At 41.1% G+C, this 19,015-nt stretch overlaps 1 protein-coding gene across 1 annotated transcript in view; it reads left to right on the forward strand.

Moving 5' to 3' along the window:
- The window catches only part of LOC135463936 (scavenger receptor cysteine-rich type 1 protein M160-like), a 60,831-nt gene that overhangs the window by 22,024 nt on the left and 19,792 nt on the right, over nucleotides 1–19,015 (forward strand). The window contains exons 15-29 of the mRNA XM_064741399.1: nucleotides 334–436; nucleotides 776–923; nucleotides 1,185–1,330; nucleotides 5,756–5,915; nucleotides 7,170–7,271; nucleotides 7,760–7,900; nucleotides 8,463–8,813; nucleotides 9,510–9,620; nucleotides 10,541–10,684; nucleotides 12,057–12,225; nucleotides 12,942–13,141; nucleotides 15,398–15,545; nucleotides 16,821–17,038; nucleotides 17,650–17,967; nucleotides 18,546–18,680. Of these exons, the coding sequence (XP_064597469.1) occupies nucleotides 334–436; nucleotides 776–923; nucleotides 1,185–1,330; nucleotides 5,756–5,915; nucleotides 7,170–7,271; nucleotides 7,760–7,900; nucleotides 8,463–8,813; nucleotides 9,510–9,620; nucleotides 10,541–10,684; nucleotides 12,057–12,225; nucleotides 12,942–13,141; nucleotides 15,398–15,545; nucleotides 16,821–17,038; nucleotides 17,650–17,967; nucleotides 18,546–18,680 (2,594 nt within the window). The remainder of the gene's footprint in view (nucleotides 1–333; nucleotides 437–775; nucleotides 924–1,184; nucleotides 1,331–5,755; nucleotides 5,916–7,169; nucleotides 7,272–7,759; nucleotides 7,901–8,462; nucleotides 8,814–9,509; nucleotides 9,621–10,540; nucleotides 10,685–12,056; nucleotides 12,226–12,941; nucleotides 13,142–15,397; nucleotides 15,546–16,820; nucleotides 17,039–17,649; nucleotides 17,968–18,545; nucleotides 18,681–19,015) is intronic.

Genomic DNA, 19,015 nt, shown 5'->3' on the forward strand with positions numbered 1-19,015 from the left:
GCAAAACACACTCTAAGTGTTCGCGAATACAACATAACAACCAATAAAAAACACATAAATATATAATCTCTACATCTACGTAGAGAAACTCTCCAAGGGTAAAACGGTTTACGCAGTGATGCCCTCCGAAGAGCATTCGTCAAACTAGATAATCAATTACGACGAATTTTTTTTTCAGATCTGAACTTCAGTATTATTTGTCATATATCAATATTATATATCATATATCAATTCCTGGTATATGACTACTGTAATTGTTTCTTTCAAACATGTATCTATGTAAGTTCTGCGCTCTGCTAGCCGTTTCCACTGAACATTATTTGTAATTGACAGTCAACTGTCCCCTCCACTGACTGTTGGGGGCGGGGCTTGGGATCAGGAGAATGGGACAGAGTGGCGATCAAACGTGACGAACACTATCAATCAGGACCCCAGGGTAAGTCAAGGATATTCCACATGTAGAATAGTGAATTTTATGATTTTTTTTATTTTATTTTTAAGAATATTATAATAATGATTACAGCGATTGGTGATGCTGTTGTAAGTCACGTGTAAAAGTATTTAAATGTTGGACTAAAGAAGTTTGTAGCATGATTTATACCTGTGTATGTTTGCCCTTTTCTCACTTTTCTGTGTACAAAAGTACTTACTGTGTTAACTAAGTCAATCGCCACACATTTGCTTTGTGTCGTTCGAGCTCGTTCCAGCCATGGTGATAAGAAACGTGCTAAGAGCTACTTTTTTTTTACAAACATACTGGCTTTCTTTTTGCCAGACTGTCGAACCCCAAGTCAGTTCGCTGACCCTTCTGAAGCTGAGTAGAGATGGAGTTGGACATGTTGACCGCTCAGCCGTGTGCATGCCTTCCGCAGACGACCCTGTCTCTCGTCATTGTTACCTCGTTTCACAGCAACCCAACGCCAGTACATGTGACAATTTGTATCATATCATACAGTACAATCGTTACGGATTCCCAAGATTTGTTTATGACTGATATTAAAAGTTTTTTCTGTTCTTTACTGCTCTTTACTGCCATCGAGTGCCTTTCCTTGTGTTTCATTTCTTGTCTTTTCTGGTGTCTTCCCTGATATATATCCCAGTATCTACTCTTGTAGTATCTACTCTTGTATCTTGTCACGTGTCTTGGAATTCAAATATCCCAAACAATGTTTTTTTTTTTACAGAAGAGCTGCAAGAAATCCATGTTTCCACCACAACGCCTGACTCTTGCGCACAGTCACAAGTTAACTTAGGCCAGCGCCCAGACGACAGCACTAAATGTATTGTGTACAAGAGAGCCGAATTTTCCCGAACGTTTCCCTACTGTTTGGTAAGTTAAACTGCTTCTAATATAAAACATGGCATTATTTTATACAAGAGCGCCGGATTCTTTTAAACTTTCCTTACAATATGGTAAGGTTTGTAATATAAAGCACTGGATGCATGGTATGTATGGGTGCTGGATTTTTTTTTTTCATCTTTTCCCGAGTGTTTGGTAAGTTAGGCAGTTTGTAATATAAAACACTCAGTGTATCGGTAAGTAGGAAGGTCTGTCAGCAACACGCGGATGGCCGTGGGTTTCCCCCGGGCTCTGCCTTGTTTCTTCCCACGTTAATGCTGGCCGGCGTCGTATAAGTGAAATATTCTTTACTACGGCATAACGTATCAGTCAAAGAAATAAATAGATAAATCAGAGATCATGTACACGAGTGTTTTCCCTTTATCTTTTATAAAATAATGAACTAGAGTTATCTTGTACAATGGTGCTAGATTTTTGACTGCCTTCCGTGACTGTTTTGTAGGTTAGATAATTAACATAATTCTAGTTTACAAGGTTTTTAATAATTTCTAATGCGGACAACAATACCTAACTGTGCTAAATTATCCTGTGATTTGCTTTAATTTCTAACACTCAACATTATAGGTGACATATTTATTATTGTTTAAGTTATAAGGTTTTGCTTTTAAGAGATATGGACAATGTCTATTGGCTGTGGAACAGCTCTGGCAAATACGTAAAATCTTTAAAATGCTGTCTGTAGATATATAGCATTCAATATATTTGCCCAGTTTTTGCTTTAGTAGAAAACGACAATTGAAAACAAAATGTAGGGTAATTATTTGAGACGAAAGCTTGGTATAATAGAAATGTCACGCACTTACACATAAATCCGCTGCAGTAAGTATGTGATCCATGTCCAATAAAAGATTATTTGTTGGTAGAAGTTAGCATCTTCTCCAAACCAATTCTTACATTTAAATTGTCACCATGTTTATAGACATAGTGTATCGATAAATAGTGCAACAGGTCAGACTTAACTGATGTATGTGGACTCCAGCAAAAATTTTGTCTCCAGATAATGATTAGAGATGGGTACCAAAAAACTCCTACCTAGAGATGGCCCCAATTACCCACCACACACAAGAACTCCCATCAAGAGGTGTTCCAATTACCCACCACACATAAAAACCCCTAACAACAGCTGGTCCCAATTACCCACCAGACACAAGAACTCCTACCAAGAGGTCATCCCAATTACACACCACAGACAGGAACTCCTACCAAGAGGTGATCCCAATTGCACACCACAGACAAGAACTCCTACCAAGATGTGATCCCAATTACACACCACAGAAAAGAACTCCTACCAAGAGGTGATCCCGATTATCCACCACAGACAAGAACTCCTACCAAGAGGTGATCTCAATTACACACCACAGACAAGAACTCCTACCAAGAGGTGATCCCAATTATGCACCACAGACAAGAACTCCTACCAAGAGGTGATCCCAATTACCCACTACACACAATTACTCCTACCAAGAGGTGATCCCAATTACCCACTACACACAATTACTCCCACCAAGAGGTGATCCCAATTACCCACTACACACAATTACTCCCACCAAGAGGTGATCCCAATTACCCACTACACACAATTACTCCCACCAAGAGGTGATCCCAATTACCCACTACACACAATTACTCCCACCAAGAGGTGATCCCAATTACCCACCACAGACAAGAACTCCTACCAAGAGGTGATCCCAATTACCCACCACAGACAAGAACTCCTACCAAGAGGTGATCCCAATTACCCACTACACACAATTACTCGTGCCAACGTGTATTGGACCACACCCAAGAACACCGACCAAGGGGTTGTGTCAATTGGCCACAATACCCAAGAACATTTATGTGTACTAAAAGGGGGTTTTAATTACCCAACATACCCAAGAACACCTACCAAGACGTGGTCCCAATTGCCTACTTTACCCAACAACTCAAAACAAAAAAGTGTTCACAATTACCCACTATACCCAACAACTCAACCAAAAAAGTGGTCACAATTACCCACTATACCCAACAACTGAACCAAAAAAGTGATCACAATTACCCACTATACCCAACAACTCAACCAAAAAAGTGATCACAATTACCCACTATACCTAACAACTCAACCAAAAAAGTGGTCACAATTACCCACTATACCCAACAACTCAACCAAAAAAGTGATCACAATTACCCACTATACCTTACAACTCAACCATAAAAGTGGTCACAATTACCCACTATACCCAACAACTCAACCAAAAAAGTGATCACAATTACCCACTATACCTAACAACTCAACCAAAAAGTGATCACAATTACCCACTATACCTAACAACTCAACCATAAAAGTGGTCAGAATTACCCACTATACCCAACAACTGAACCAAAAAAGTGATCACAATTACCCACTATACCTAACAACTCAACCAAAAAAGTGATCACAATTACCCACTATACCTAACAACTCAACCAAAAAAGTGGTCACAATTACCCACTATACCCAACAACTCAACCAAAAAAGTGATCACAATTACTCACTATACCCAACAACTCAACCAAAAAAGTGGTCACAATTACCCACTATACCCAACAACTCAACCAAAAAAGTGGTCACAATTACCCACTATACCTAACAACTCAACCAAAAAAGTGATCACAATTACCCACTATACCCAACAGCTCAACCCAAAAAGTGGTCACAATTACCCACTATACCCAACAACTCAACCAAAAAAGTGATCACAATTACCCACTATACCCAACAACTCAACCAAAAAAATGTTCACAATTACCCACTATACCTAACAACTCAACCAAAAAGTGATCACAATTACCCACTATACCCAACAACTCAACCAAAAAAATGTTCACAATTACCCACTATACCCAACAACTCAACCAAAAAAGTGGTCACAATTACCCACTATACCCAACAACTCAACCAAAAAAGTGGTCACAATTACCCACTATACCCAACAACTCAACCAAAAAAGTGGTCACAATTACCCACTATACGCAAGATCTCCTACCAAAGGGTGGTCCTAATTATTCACCATACCCAAGTAGTCCTACTGTAAAGTGGTGACAGTAACGTACAATACCCCAAGACCCCCACCAAGAGATCCCAATTCCTTACAATACCCAAGTACACCTACCAAGAGGTGGTCTCAATTACCTCCACCACACCCAAGAACTCCTACTAATAGGTGGTCTCAATTACCCACCACACTCAGGAACACCTACTAAGAGATGATCCCAATTCCCTACAATACCCAAGTACACCTACAAAAAGGTGGTCTTGTATACCACCAGACATAAGATCTTAGAAAATATTCTCCATTACCCGCCATACTCAAGAACACCTACCAAAAAGTTGTCTTAATTACCCACCATACCCAATAACACCTGGTAAGAGGTGGCCCTAATTACCCACCACACCTAAGATTACATACCAAAGGTAGTTCCAATTACCCACAATACCCAAGAACTCCTATCAAGATGTAGTCTCAAGTACACACCATACAGAAGAAGTCCTGTCAAAAAGTGGTCCTTTTTACCCACTATACCCAGAACTCCTACCAAAGGTGGTCCCAATGACGCACCACACCCAAGAACTTATAAAAGAGGTGGTTTCAATTAGCCACAATGCGCAAGAACTCCTCCCAAATGGTGATACCAATTATCCACCACTTTCAAGAACAACTGCCAAGATGTGGTCATAATTACCCACCACCACACACGAGAACTCCTACCAAACGGTCCTTCCAATTACCCACAGTGTCCAAGAAGTCCTCTCAAAGGCTGGTCCTAAATACCCATCATGCCCAAGAACACCCACCAAGAGGTGGTCGCAATTACCCATAAAACCTAAAGAAGAGGTGGTCTCAATTACCTACGTTACCCAACAACACATACGGAGAAGTGGTCCCAATTCCCCACAATACCAAGAACAACTATTTAGACGTGGTTCTATTTGGCCACAATGCCTAAGAACTCCTACAATAAAGGTGGCCCCAATTACCCACTATACCCAAGGAAATTTACCCGGACGTGGTCTCAGTAACCACAATACCCAAGAACACCTACTATGATGTGGTCTCAAGTACCCACCATACCCAAGAACACCTTCCAAAAAGTGGTCCCAATTACCCATCATACCCAAGAACACTTACGAAGAGCTGGTCTCAGTTACTCACGATATCAATGAACCCCTACCAAGAGGTAGTCTTAATTACCCACCATACTCAGAAATGTCAAGAAAATCACAAAGCCTCTCAGAACTTTTGGTATAAACTTTCAAAGAAATTGTACGCTTACTGAAAGTGTTGCCTTTGGAGATGACGATGATATTGGCCTTCTTTAAAGTTGAAATCAACCCAATATTTTCCCAGTTCCTAACGCTTTCCCTTGTCTTCTCAGAGAGATCCAGGAGTTGGAAGTCCCATCGTATGTCAGCATCCTAGCGGCCAGTGGGTGTTAGAGGGCGTGTCCTGGCGAGAGAATTTTTGCACGTCAAGTGATGCGGAAAACGTGGTGACGTCAGTTAGGCATAATGTGCAATGGATTTTAAAGAATACAGGTATGACCACCAGATTACCACAGGGCATTTTACCACACACAGGTAATGTAAGCAATTTACCACACAGAGTTGATATAAGCATTATATTAGACGCACAGTTAATGGAAGCCATTTAGCGCATAGATAGTTAATGTAAGCAATTTAACACACACATTTGATGTAAGTATTTTACCACACACACAGCTGATGAAAGCATTTTACCACACATATAGTTAATGTAAGCAATTTACCACGTTAATGTAAAGATTTTAGTAAACATAGTTTTTTATAGCATGTTACTACCAACACACGTATTTAACGACACACACATTTTAGGTAAATATTTTACCCCGCCAACAAACTCAAAGTACATAGGTTACAAACCACTGAAAATAAATATTTTACCAAAACTTCACACCGAGAGCACAAATTTTACCACGCACCCAGTTAATAGAAAAAAAAGTACACAGGTTGATCAAGTTTTTGAACAGACACGGTGTTTGAGTAAACATGTTACTGGACGCACACTTTATGCTAAAGTTTTGCCGCACAAAAGTCTTTATCACGCACAAAATTATGACCAGTATTTTACCACACATAAAGTTAAGGCACGCATTTTACTAGGCGTCTAAATCCCACAATCAACAATTTCATGTTGTATACATCTCCATTAGTACGACAGATGATGCACATTTCTAAAATGTACACGACGATAGTTACGCGTTTAGCAAATGTACATGTATATACATGATTGTCGGTCTGTTTAGCAACTAAACACATGCACTGCAGTACGTCTGGGAGGATTATCAAGTCCACGTTCCAGGAGGGTAGAACTAATAGTACATTCGGGGGGATTAAATTGAGCTATGCAGTGGTGTCTATACTCTGAAACCAATGTGTTAAGTTGACAGGACATGTCTTCTGGGTGATGCCACAATGAATTATCCTATAGTTACAAACCACATGGCGGTTTTCTGTTATTAGAGCGAAATAGTTCCGTTAGCGTAACGGGCTATTGTTTGTCTTCAACGTAAATTTATAATTTTCACGTCCAGTAACGTAATGTATCAATCACTCGGAAATACATGTATTATGCTATCTGTAACAGTTTTAAAGAGTCTAACACCTGTTGCTCAAAACATTCCTCCAGTTTATTTTACCTCGTATCGGACATGCATTCTGGTTTAGGGTTCAAGTAGACGTGTAACTCGTTGGCCAAAAAAGTTACTAATGATCTTCCAATAATGTACGGTTTGTCGTGATTCCTTTGTACAGAATGTCCGTTCCAGTGTACAGACAAGTGTCTGGATGACCTAAGCTCCGTTTGTGACGGAAAAAGGGACTGTCCTAATGGAGAAGACGAAAGTGTTGTCTGTGGTAAGGGTGTTGTCATTTAAGGAAAAGACAACTCGAGCCTGATAGAAATATCGTTAAACTGTATCTTTGAAATCATCAACGTTTATTTTAAGTTTTCTTAAAATGGAATTCATTGCATTCAAAACTCAAAATTCAAAGAATTTTAAGGTGAGCCTTGAGGATCATGATGTTATTGACATGTGCACTCTGGCGTAAAGTTAAGTGTTTGTGAACATGACTTACTGTGTATAGTGCCTTACTCGTGTGGAAATAGGAGCCATTTGAACATTGACAACATTGGCATGGAAAAACTTGGCATGAAAAAACAGAGTATCTAAGCACCAGCTGTAGGGTTAATAAAACTTGCACTAAAATTCAAACAACGAAATAACGAACATATTTGTATTCACAGTTTTGAGTTGACTTTACTTGAAGCTTCGTTTTTTTAGCGTCAGTTATTCGGGTTTAATTATTTTCTGACCCGAAATCTTTTTCCTCTACACATTCAGACCCAGGAATCACGTGTACGTTCGACTATTTCTCCAACTGTGGGTTCAGTGGAGGTCAAGGTGAAGGTTATCGTTGGGTCAAAGTTCGAAAGGTCACCGACTCGGAAGCTGTTGACGATCATTCACGTAGAACAGCATATGGTAAGTGATTAACATTAATACCCTGTACATTTCATTCAGCATTAAGAGTAAAATTTCAATACTTGAAATCACTAATTGCTGTTTCTTAGGTAACAAGGTGGAAGTTTTGCTTGAAAGCCTAAATTCTGGGTTAATTATCGCACAACAAATTTCAGCTAAAATAACGGAAAGGAATAAACCAAATTTATTAAGTGATGTTTTCATTTAAGTCTAAGATCGCTTTTGTGACCCCGAGGCCTGGTGTCCGAAGAGTTAGGCAAATATATACTGAATACATTTTCCAACAACACCATTTCACAACACGTCAATTAGAATGGACGAAAGATGGAGAACATTGAGGGACCGAAAGTTTGAGAAACTCAAGACATTCCTGGGGGAAAGTCTCATGTGTCTCCGACGGGGCACAGGTGATCTGTAAATTATGGTTATCAAAATTTGCTGAACATTTTGTCGAGTCACTTCATACACTGGGACCTTTTTAACCCATAACAACAAAAGAGTTCTGTCTCAAAACGTCCTTATTACATTTGCTTTTTTTCAAATGGGTGTTTTTCTGTTTCAGGAGGTTACTTCGCTATTCGTGAGGGATCTGGGCCCAGCAGTCAGACACCCGATGGCGCTCACCTGACGTCACCGGAGCTCATGACGCCATCGGAATCCATGTGTTTCATCATCCACTTTATCTTGAAGGCATTCCCGACCACGGAAATAGAAGTAGTTGCCATGGGAACTCTGATAAACACGACACTCCTTCATTTACGTGGAGAATACAGCGACTCCTGGCGACGTGCTGTGCTGAAAATAAATTCCACTCTGGCACGTCCTTTACGGATTGGTTTTGTGGCACGAAATGTCACGAAAACATCGGTTATTGGTATAGATGATATCCAGATCTCGGAGAATTGCTCATTGGGTGAGGCACACATAGAGAACTAATTCACTAGTGCCTGGTATAAAAGTTTACCAGATAACTGTGACACACATATGTCAAATTGAGAGTCCGTTCAGATCGCCCAAATTAGTGGACGTGAACTAGATTCTGAATTTTAAGAGTACTGATTTGGACAGCATTTTTTCTCTAGATTCCTTTTTTGATAATTTAAAACATTTGATATTTCCGAAGAGATTAAAGCTCTTTCTTGCTTACTTTTACTTTAGGCACACTGAGTTGGTTTGCGGTAGTGAGTGAAAAATAAATGTTCACGCGACTGATTTTCGAAACTATCAGCTATAGGCTAAAAAGTTCTGATTAGTAGGACGGTAACAATGGTCTATTATTCTTGAAGCAGTAATTTAAACTATCTAAAATTACCTCCCTTTACTAACGTCCTACGGTCCTGCTAAGGTCCCAGTCACATCTACACAAGTGTCGAAGGTTCAGTTTAGGTGTGACTGCAAACAATTTTTGTGGTTACAGTTGGGGTAAATCGCAGCAGTCTTGTGATATTGGTTGTCGTACATGTAGCTCTGTTGTACGCGTAGCTTTGGCCATTTTTGAAAAGACTGGCGTATTGATTTATCGAATTTTACCTTAATTTGAATGAAATGTATACACAGAAAGCATTTAAACATCAATATCGATATTTTGTTTTATGATTTTTTCTTGTAGCTTGCGAGGGTGAGCAATTCCGATGTGGGAACAGTTTTTGTATCGACCATAGTAGTGTCTGTGATGGTTTCATACATTGTCCGGATGAGTCTGATGAAACCAACTGTACAGGTTTGTCCTACATAGCAACGAGTGATGGGCATACACATGTTAACATATCTGTAAAGCACCATTGTTTTGGAGAAAACGTTAAAATGATTTACTGAAACGTCAGTGCTACAAAAACGACGCCAGCCTATGTTTTAACAAAACTGTAAGCGTGTACAGTCCCACCATACACATGTATTGAGCTATGGATAAGGCGTCTGCGTTCATATGAATACAACAAGGCGTTTGCAATTTAATGCGTGTGAGTTTCTTGTCATGCGTGGTTAATATTTACAGTGTAGGTATTGCTCCTTAAAATGGTATAGGAAGACGTCAGAAATTCAGTATAAACTGCTACACTTTCTTTAGTATACATTTGGTTCGCAGCATGTCCGAAAATATCAGAAGGCCATAAACGTCCCATTACGCTGAAACGTTTCTCTTCCAGTGTATTAGTAGCTCTCCGTCAGATAATTTATTAAGCACTCAAAGACAGTAAGTTGCTTCTTCTACCGCTGAGCATTAGTGAAAAATAAGTCCTCGTTAAACATCCATTCAAAAAAGAAGAACAAATGGACATTACTTTAACTCATTTTGTTCAAGCGGAGTTGTCAAAAGGTCATTTAATTGTTACAACTGAGTGACGCCCGGGATATTCTTACGACAGAGATTACAAGGTTTATATGTTAGCACGTGCCAGCCGTAACACGGCCAATAACGCTGTCATTAGCCGACTTATACTCGTAGTTCTACCTGTATCCTAGAAAGCCTGTCACCAGGCCGGTTTCATGAAGTACACTTAGTGTTAAGTTGTCCTTAGCTAAGTGCACTATATCTCTATAACATACGTTGCCATAATAGTTACGGGATCACTTAGCTAAGTGAGGTTCATGAAACCTACCCCAGGGCTTTTCTTCATAACAGTTTATTGGGTCATATTTCAGGGAGGATATCTTGTGACTTTGAGACGTCCACGTGTGGCTATTGGAACGCGTCGCTAGACACATCACCTGCTGGGTGGCGATGGTCATACGACACACTGATCCCTTTTGATGGCCCCGACTTTGACCACACGACAAAACTGCAAAGTGAGTATTTGTTTTCTGTTTACCTGCTGCTTTCTTACACCGTGTAATATTTCATGTCAGCAATATCGAGGAATCATTCCGATTTGAATTAAATATAGATAGTAGTTTTCCAGTCAGAATTAAGAAATATTGTAAAAAGCTGGGCATGTGTTTGACCAGACAAGTGATAGTAGCGCCAACTAGTAAGTAGCGGCTCCACAGGTAAGGAAGGGATTAATGTAAACAAGGATATAACCTAAGAACATATGAATGCAAGCTTTGCCATTTGTTTGGTATGAGGGCCTCCGTGGCCTAGGGGGGCCCCCGCTTTCCTCCCACCATAATGCTGGCCGTGTTGACAATGCGTGGTTTTGCGAGGATTCATATATTTGGTTGATGAGTAGAGTGCAGACGCCAGTTTTACCTGTTTGGTTAATGCGTTTTACCGAATGGCATATTTGGTGCTTTGGTTGATTCCGAAAGCTGTGCGTGGTGGCCGCGTGCCTCAGTGGTGCTGAGCGCAACTTCTACAAACAATGCTTACGAGGGATAGGTTAAAATCTGATCTACTTGAGGCGGAATCTTTAAATCTTTTGCACCGTCTTTGGCTTGCCAAGAGTCAGTCGAATGACTAATGAAAGAATGAATGATTGTTTGAATGGTTTTGCAATATTTCAGCCAGAACATTTCTGGCAGGATGCAGTGAACATTAGACTTGAGAAAAGCAACTATTTCTTCATGAGCCAAGCCAGATGTAAAAGTAATGTTTACTGTTAAGGTCATTGGCCAGGAGCCAGTTTCTTCCACTCATATACGTGATCACGTATAAGCATGACAATTCTCGAGGATATTGCGTTATGCTACGATCAGACACAGGGCCTCACCTGTACATGTGTAGAGTGCGACAAATGGTTCAATTAAAATACCTTATCTCACAAACGCACGTGCTACTGTTTAATGCTCAATTTACATCACTCCCAGTGCTCGATTACCTTGACCTTTGGAGCCTGTGGGACGCGGATAATACTTGGTTTCCCCGGGCTCTGCCTGGTTTCCTCCCGCCACAATGCTGGCCGACGTTGTATAAGTGAAATATTCTTGAGTACAGCGTAAAGCACCAATAAAAAAAATAAATGGTATGGTAACCTGTGGAGGAAAGGATCAAAACGGTAAAGGCTATTCTTTTAGATTGTTAAAACCTTTTGTCCATACTTTCGATAACAGGACATCTTTTAAACGAAGAAATCACACTTTTGTGGATGCAAAGAGATTTGTGTATGTTTGTTAAAGAAATCAGTGTAAAACGTTGTAACACTTGTGTGATACTTTTGTATTTGCATCTGATTTGAATTCACGCCAGTTTATGACACTGTTATTGTTATTGCTGTTGCAGTAAAGGCGTCACGTCGTCAGCTCCATGTCCGACTCGTGAACGGTAGAAAGACCAACTCATCATTCTCTGGTCGGGTAGAGGTCTTCTATAACGGGGTCTGGGGTACTGTGTGTGACGATGGCTTTGGGTCCTCTGATACCAGGGTCATTTGTAGGATGCTAGGTTACAGGTAGGGAAAACATGTTTTCAGAATTCTTTAATACAAAATTGTACATGTATGTGCAATTTACATTTATTTTTGACCTCTTTAGTTCCTATGATTATTTTATTGATTTTTCTTTATTGTTGTTTTACGTCATACTCAAGAATATTTCACTTATACCACGACGGCTGGACTTGAACTCACAGCGACCGCATTGGTGAGAGATTCCTGGGTCATGACAATGCGCTAATCTACTTAGCCAATCTGCTTAGTCCCCCCCCCCCCGTCAGACACACTCCATGTCCTAGGATTACTTTGCGATTTTAAATCAGCCGGTTTGCTAGAAACATGGCGCAAAGTGAGTAACTCTAGACCTAAAATTAGATGGTGTCGACGTTCGATTCCGACAAAAGACAGACCTGGGTAGAGTATGTGTAATTTTGTTGATGTATATGATTTTGTCTTGGTGTGAACAGCTTAACTTTACCCCTTACTCACCCACATTCATACAACCGTGTTTTTATAAAATGTAATTGTCAAATGTGATATTGCTAATTCTTTTCAATAGCAGTACATGTTGCCGCCTGGCTGTCAGTATGGAATGAACAGGTTTTCTTTCAACAAAACATATCTCCTATTTGTCCACAAATGATCGATAAATTATACTTTTTGTGAAGATCTGCATATTCAGTTTTAATCGTCGTTACAACATGTTGTTCCTACTACAAAGTATTTGTTGGCAGGAGCGGTACGTATCATTGTTGTGCAAGGTATGGCAGAGGTAACGGACAAATCTGGCTGACTGGCTTAAGATGTCAGGGCACAGAGGAGGATATCACCACTTGTGACCACTCCGGATGGGGAGTAACGACTGGCTGTTATCACGGTGAAGATGTTGCAGTCACCTGCAGGATTCCGATGAATGAACATGTAGTCGGAAAAGGTTGGACTTTATATACGTACTAAAACTGCAGTGTCAAGTACATATACGGGTCAAGCCTTAACCTATAAATAAACTGGATTTATAAATGATGTTTATCACGGATAAATGGTCCTAATGCATACCTGTCATGTCGCCTGACAAAGCTTTCCTGACATACCTCCTGACAAAACCTACCTAACATACCTCCTGACCATTGTTTCTAACATATTTACTGACAAAACTTCTCTGACATGTCTCCTGACAAAGCTTACCTGACATATCTACTGACAAAATTCACCCAAAACATCTCCTGACGAAAATAACCTGACATATCTCCTGACAAAACCCAGCGGACTCAACTCCTGAACAAGCTTATCTCACGCTCTAGATGACACCCCATAGATGACACTGGCAAAAAAGATTACCTGACAAAGAGTATCTGAAACATTACTTGACAAAGCATACCCGACACACTTCCTGACAAAGCCTATCTGGCAGACCACCTGGCAAACCCTACCTGACACTTTACCTGACACAGCCTATGTGACACATTAGCTGAGAGAGCCTACCTGAAAGGCCCTACCTGACAATGTCTGCCTGACAATGTCTGCCTGACACGTTACTTGACACAGCATTCCTGACACACTTCCTGACTAAGCCTACCTGCAAAGCCTACCTGACAAAGCCTACCTGACAATGTCTACCTGACACATTACCTGACATAATACCCGACACACTTCCTGACAAAGCCTACCTGAGAATGCCTAGCAGATAAAATAACGGCCACCGAGTTCCTGACACACATACTCACAAAGCCTACTTGACACTGCATACCTGACACACTTTTTGAGAAAGCCTACCTGGCACAGCATACCTGATACATCATCTGACACAACACACCTGACACATTACCTGACACAGCATAACTAACACACTTCCTGACAAAGCCTATCTGACAGATCACCTGGCAAAGTCCATCTGACACATTACCTGACACAGCCTATAAGACACATTACCTGGGAGAGCATACCTAAAACGTCCTACCTGGCAAAGCCTAAGTGACAATGTCTACCTGACATATTACCTGACACAGCACACCTGACACACTTCCTTACAAAGCTTACCTGCAAATCCTTCCTGACAAAGCCTACCTGACAATGTCTACCTGACACAATACCTGACGCAGCATACCTGAACCACTTCCTGACAAAGCCTACTCGAGGAAGCCTAGCTGACATATTAACGGACAGCGGGTACCTGACATACTTTCCGACAAAGGTTTCCTGACACACATCCTGACAAAGCCTACCTGACACTGCATACTTGACACACTTTTTGATAAAGCCTACCTGGAACAGCATACCTGATACCCTATCTGACACAACATACCTGATACACTTTCTGGCAAAGATTTCGCAACCCATTACCTGAAACAGCATACTTGACACAGCATACATGACACAGCCTACCTGACAAACTTCTTTACAAAGCCTGCTTGACATATTTCGTTACAAAGTCTACCTGACACAGCATACCTGGCACATAACTTACACACTTCCTGACAAAGCCTATGTGACACATTACCTGAGAGAGCTCTACAAAGTTCAAAGTCCTACAAAGCATTACTAACTAAGTTTTCCCAACACATTACCTGACACAGTATACTTGGCACAGCATACATGACACAGCCTACCTGACATACCTCCTGACACAGCATACCTGACACATTACCTGACACAGCATACCTGACATATTTCCTGACAAAGCCTACCTGGCACATCACCGGACACAGCATACCTGACATACTTCCTGACAAGGCACGTTATCTGACACACGCATACCTGTTTGTATTCACCGTTTGTATTCTAACTCTCAAGATTTTTAAAAAATTTTTGATTTATTGGATTGGTGCTTTACGCCACACTCAAGAATACTTTACACACGGCGGCGGCCAGCATTATTTGGAAGGAAACCGGACAGAGCACCAGGGGCTGTCATTATCAAAACAACGGATAGTCACCACATAAATCATTTCAGTGGAGGAGAGTCGAACCCGAACTCCCGTACAATCACACTTTACCACGTGATTTAAGCCAGTATTAGGTATCTTGATCCTTTTTCTATAATATGAGCGATTGAGAAAAAAAAAGTGCTCACAAAAAGTTATTTAAAATAGGCAAACTCCGGCGAAAATTTAGGAGATGACCGTTTGTGGTTAGAAAATGATAGAAAAGGACCTTCAAGCTGAAAACTCCCCTTGTCTTTGACTTTGTTCAGATGGAGTACGCTTAGTGGGAGGTGAGCAGAACTCCAGCTCTTTGTCTGGCCGCCTGGAGGTCTTTTATAACCTTGAGTGGGGCACGGTTTGCGATGACAGATTTGGGGACACGGACGCAACTGTATTCTGCAGAATGCTTGGCTACAGGTGAGAAACTCGTCACATTTCTGCATTCTGGTGGACCATTTTATGGTATTTATTTATTTGATTATTTGATTGGTGTTTTACGCCGTACTCAGGAATAATTCACTTATACGACGGCGGCCAGCATTATGGTGGGTGGAAACCGGGCAGAGCCTGGGGGAAACTCACGACCATCCGCCGGTTTCCGACAGACCTTTTCACGTACGGCCGGAGAGGAAGCCAGCATGAGCTGGACTTGAACTCACAGCGACCGCATTTATGAGAGACTCCTGGGTCATTACGCTGCGCTAGCGCTTTAACCGATTGAGCTACGGAGGTTCCCCTCATGGTATATATTTTCTTTGCGTAATAATGTTATAGTTGAAGGTGTAGCTTATGTGTAATGAACATATTTCCACTAGAACTCAGTCTTTTCAGCTGACAAATGTGGTCAGGCTGGATTTTGACTATATTTGTAATATATTCATAAATATTATCATAACTGAGATTAAATACATGTGTTTTTTTATATGACCAATAGATTTACTTTCAAATAAATCTATTTAACATGTCTCACATTTTTATTTAGAACATTATTATGCTAAGACGATATACACCAGGGGGAGGTCCCAAATAATAACCATACAAACATATTTTCAAATACCATTTTCTCCTAAAAGAAAATAAAATATTAAACACCATATTTGGAACTGAACTTTTATGCTCTTTCATCTGATTTTGGCATCATTTGTTTGTGTTCTTTTTCCTTGAGTCTAAAAAGTTATAAACCCAATAATTAAGGCAGTGGTGGAGGAGACAATGTATACTCAAACGTCTCGACATAAGTGCTACGCGTAGGTCGATTGTGTGGAGTTGTATGTAGTCCCTCGCGAGCGCAAGTCGACCTATGCCTTACATTGCACACGTATGTGTGACAAACTGTGGGAAAACTCTGTAACTCACCGGTTGGCTTTTGCCACATCGGGTAGAATTATTACATGTCTGACACTTGCCACCGTTTATCAAAACTGTGTGGAGAATCAGTACGGTGCCCCTTGCTTCAATAATAACCCGCATAACCTGACTTTTACTAAGTGACGTCCTTATGCAACAGCATCCAAGGTGTAGCTCTTGGTGAATATTCAAAATCATCCCTGGATACTACACCAGAACATGATATGTGCCTTACCCACTGTTTAACAAATGACAAATGCGCGAGTTAGGCGAAAAATAAACATCAGTGACGTGGAACAATCAACAGCCGCAGTGATAAACATCAGCTTTTGCTTTGCTTCGCAGAACCGGCAGAAGCGCAGGTTCAAGTGTGTTTGGCCAAGGATCTGGTAGAATCTGGTTGGATGAGGTGGGTTGTCGCGGGACAGAGGATGACATTACACAATGTGATCACCCTAACTGGGGAAGCCACGATTGCTCCCACTCTGAAGATGTCGGTATCAGATGCTCAGGTCTGATCTCTTCTCAACCGAGGAAAAATTCCACCGTCACAAACATAACAGGTATTATAAAAGAAATTTAACCAGGGAGGATGCGGAGAGTAAAAATAGCCGGTAGAAGTGTGTCAAACTGCTACAGCAAGAATTTTATTTATTTTCAAAAATTCCTTGATTCCAGGTATCATTCCCAGATGTAAACTTCTGACACCGAAGCTTTAAATGTTCCTGACAAACAAAACAAACAAAAAATAAAAACAAAAAACATAATTGAAGTTATTCTGAAATGTACGTCGAGAGTATAGTAGAAATTCAATAGTTCATATCAGTCAGGCGAACGCATTGGTCCCTGCATTTCGGCAATGCTTCCCATAGTTATTTCATTTAATCGATGTTGTCCGTGGCGGAGGTGGTTAGCGTGCCAGCGCGGCGCAAAAACCCATTAATCTCCCATTAGTGCTGTCGCTGCGAGTTCAAGTCATGTTGGCTTACTCTCCGGCCGTAAGGGATAAGGTCTGGCAGCAACGTGGGGATGGTCGTGGGTTTCCCCGGGCTCTGCCTGGTTTCTACCCACCATTATGCAGGCCGCCATCGTATAAGTGAACTATTCCTGAATACGAAATAAAACACACATCAAAGAAATAAATATTCAATGTTTTATTTTTTCACTTTATTAGGATCTTTCCTGTTCACTACGGGTAATCATGACAGTCTTCTAACGCCTTGGTTTATCAACAAAGAGCCGATGTGTTTGGAGTTTTATTACTTCATCGTTCCAAATCAAACGGACAGATCTGATGCCTTTGTGGTGAAGTCTCAATCGTCCAGGGAGAATTCAGTTATCTGGAGTGTCGGAGGATATCAAGGCAGCAAGTGGAGGCTGGCACAAATTCAAATTTCTCTCGGAAGACAGCGGTTCGAGTTCACAAACAACTGGCGTGTGAGAGTTGCAATAGATGACGTCAGAATGATACCCGGACACTGCACCACATCTGGTAAGTTCCACACAATGTCACAGGCTATCGTCGTCATCCTACAGGCCCGGTAATGCTACCATACGAGTGCCGTGTGTATGAAGAAGGACAAGGTCGGAAATAATGTTTTACGATTTTAGAAATAATGCATTTCTCCCTTCGTTCTACACATATCGGCACTTTACCGTGTGCTGTGAGTCTAATACCATTCTTTGCGAGTCATTTGGATTAGTTTTACATTCTGTGTATTTAAATGTATGTGACAGGGAGTCTCCATGACACCAAAGTCCCTACACCACCTCAGTGTCATGCCGCAGACACCAGACATGACACCACAAACAGGCTCTTTATACTGACACCGGGCCAACCAGTCCTATTTCATGCAATTTTTAAAATCTTTGGTAAGATCCAGCACCAGTTCGATCCCAGGACTCCCGATCGTGGTGGACACTCTAATCACTAGACCACCGAAGTAGTCAGAGTTGCACCTAAAACTACCATGAAATATCCACGCTGACAGACACAGTTCTCACCATAGTTCATAAAACTGGTATGAAGTGCTTGGTAGCATAATGACGGTGTGCCACCCTTGTTTTCAGTTGCGTCTTGTGATGTAATGGAATATAGATGTAAAGATGTCAGCTTATGTATTTCACAAGAATTTCTGTGTGACGGCAAGGCACACTGCCCGGATGGCGATGACGAGAAAAACTGCAGCACTCTCCGCCGTGCAGGTATGTCCAATGAATATGTATACATGTTTATGTTTTGGGATTTACGTCGTACTCAACAATTTTTAAGTCATATCACGACAAGGAATCATTAGATGTGTGGTCATGTACTGTGTCTTTTTGTGACAGAGCGAGTCAATGCCGCCAAAGAGCTGCCGCTACAGAAGTATCATGCCGAAGACTCCAGAAACGGCACCCCACCCAATTATACTGACTAGAGGCCGATCAGTCCTGTTTCCTTACTCCATCCTCTCAGTGCTGAGCGTCAAGCGAGGCAACAAGTACTATTTTTAGCCTTTAGTATGAAACTGGGTTTTCCAACTTAGAAGCGGAAGCAC

This window comes from Liolophura sinensis, chromosome 3, assembly GCF_032854445.1.
Source record: "Liolophura sinensis isolate JHLJ2023 chromosome 3, CUHK_Ljap_v2, whole genome shotgun sequence".
NCBI classification, from domain to species: Eukaryota; Metazoa; Mollusca; class Polyplacophora; order Chitonida; family Chitonidae; genus Liolophura; species Liolophura sinensis.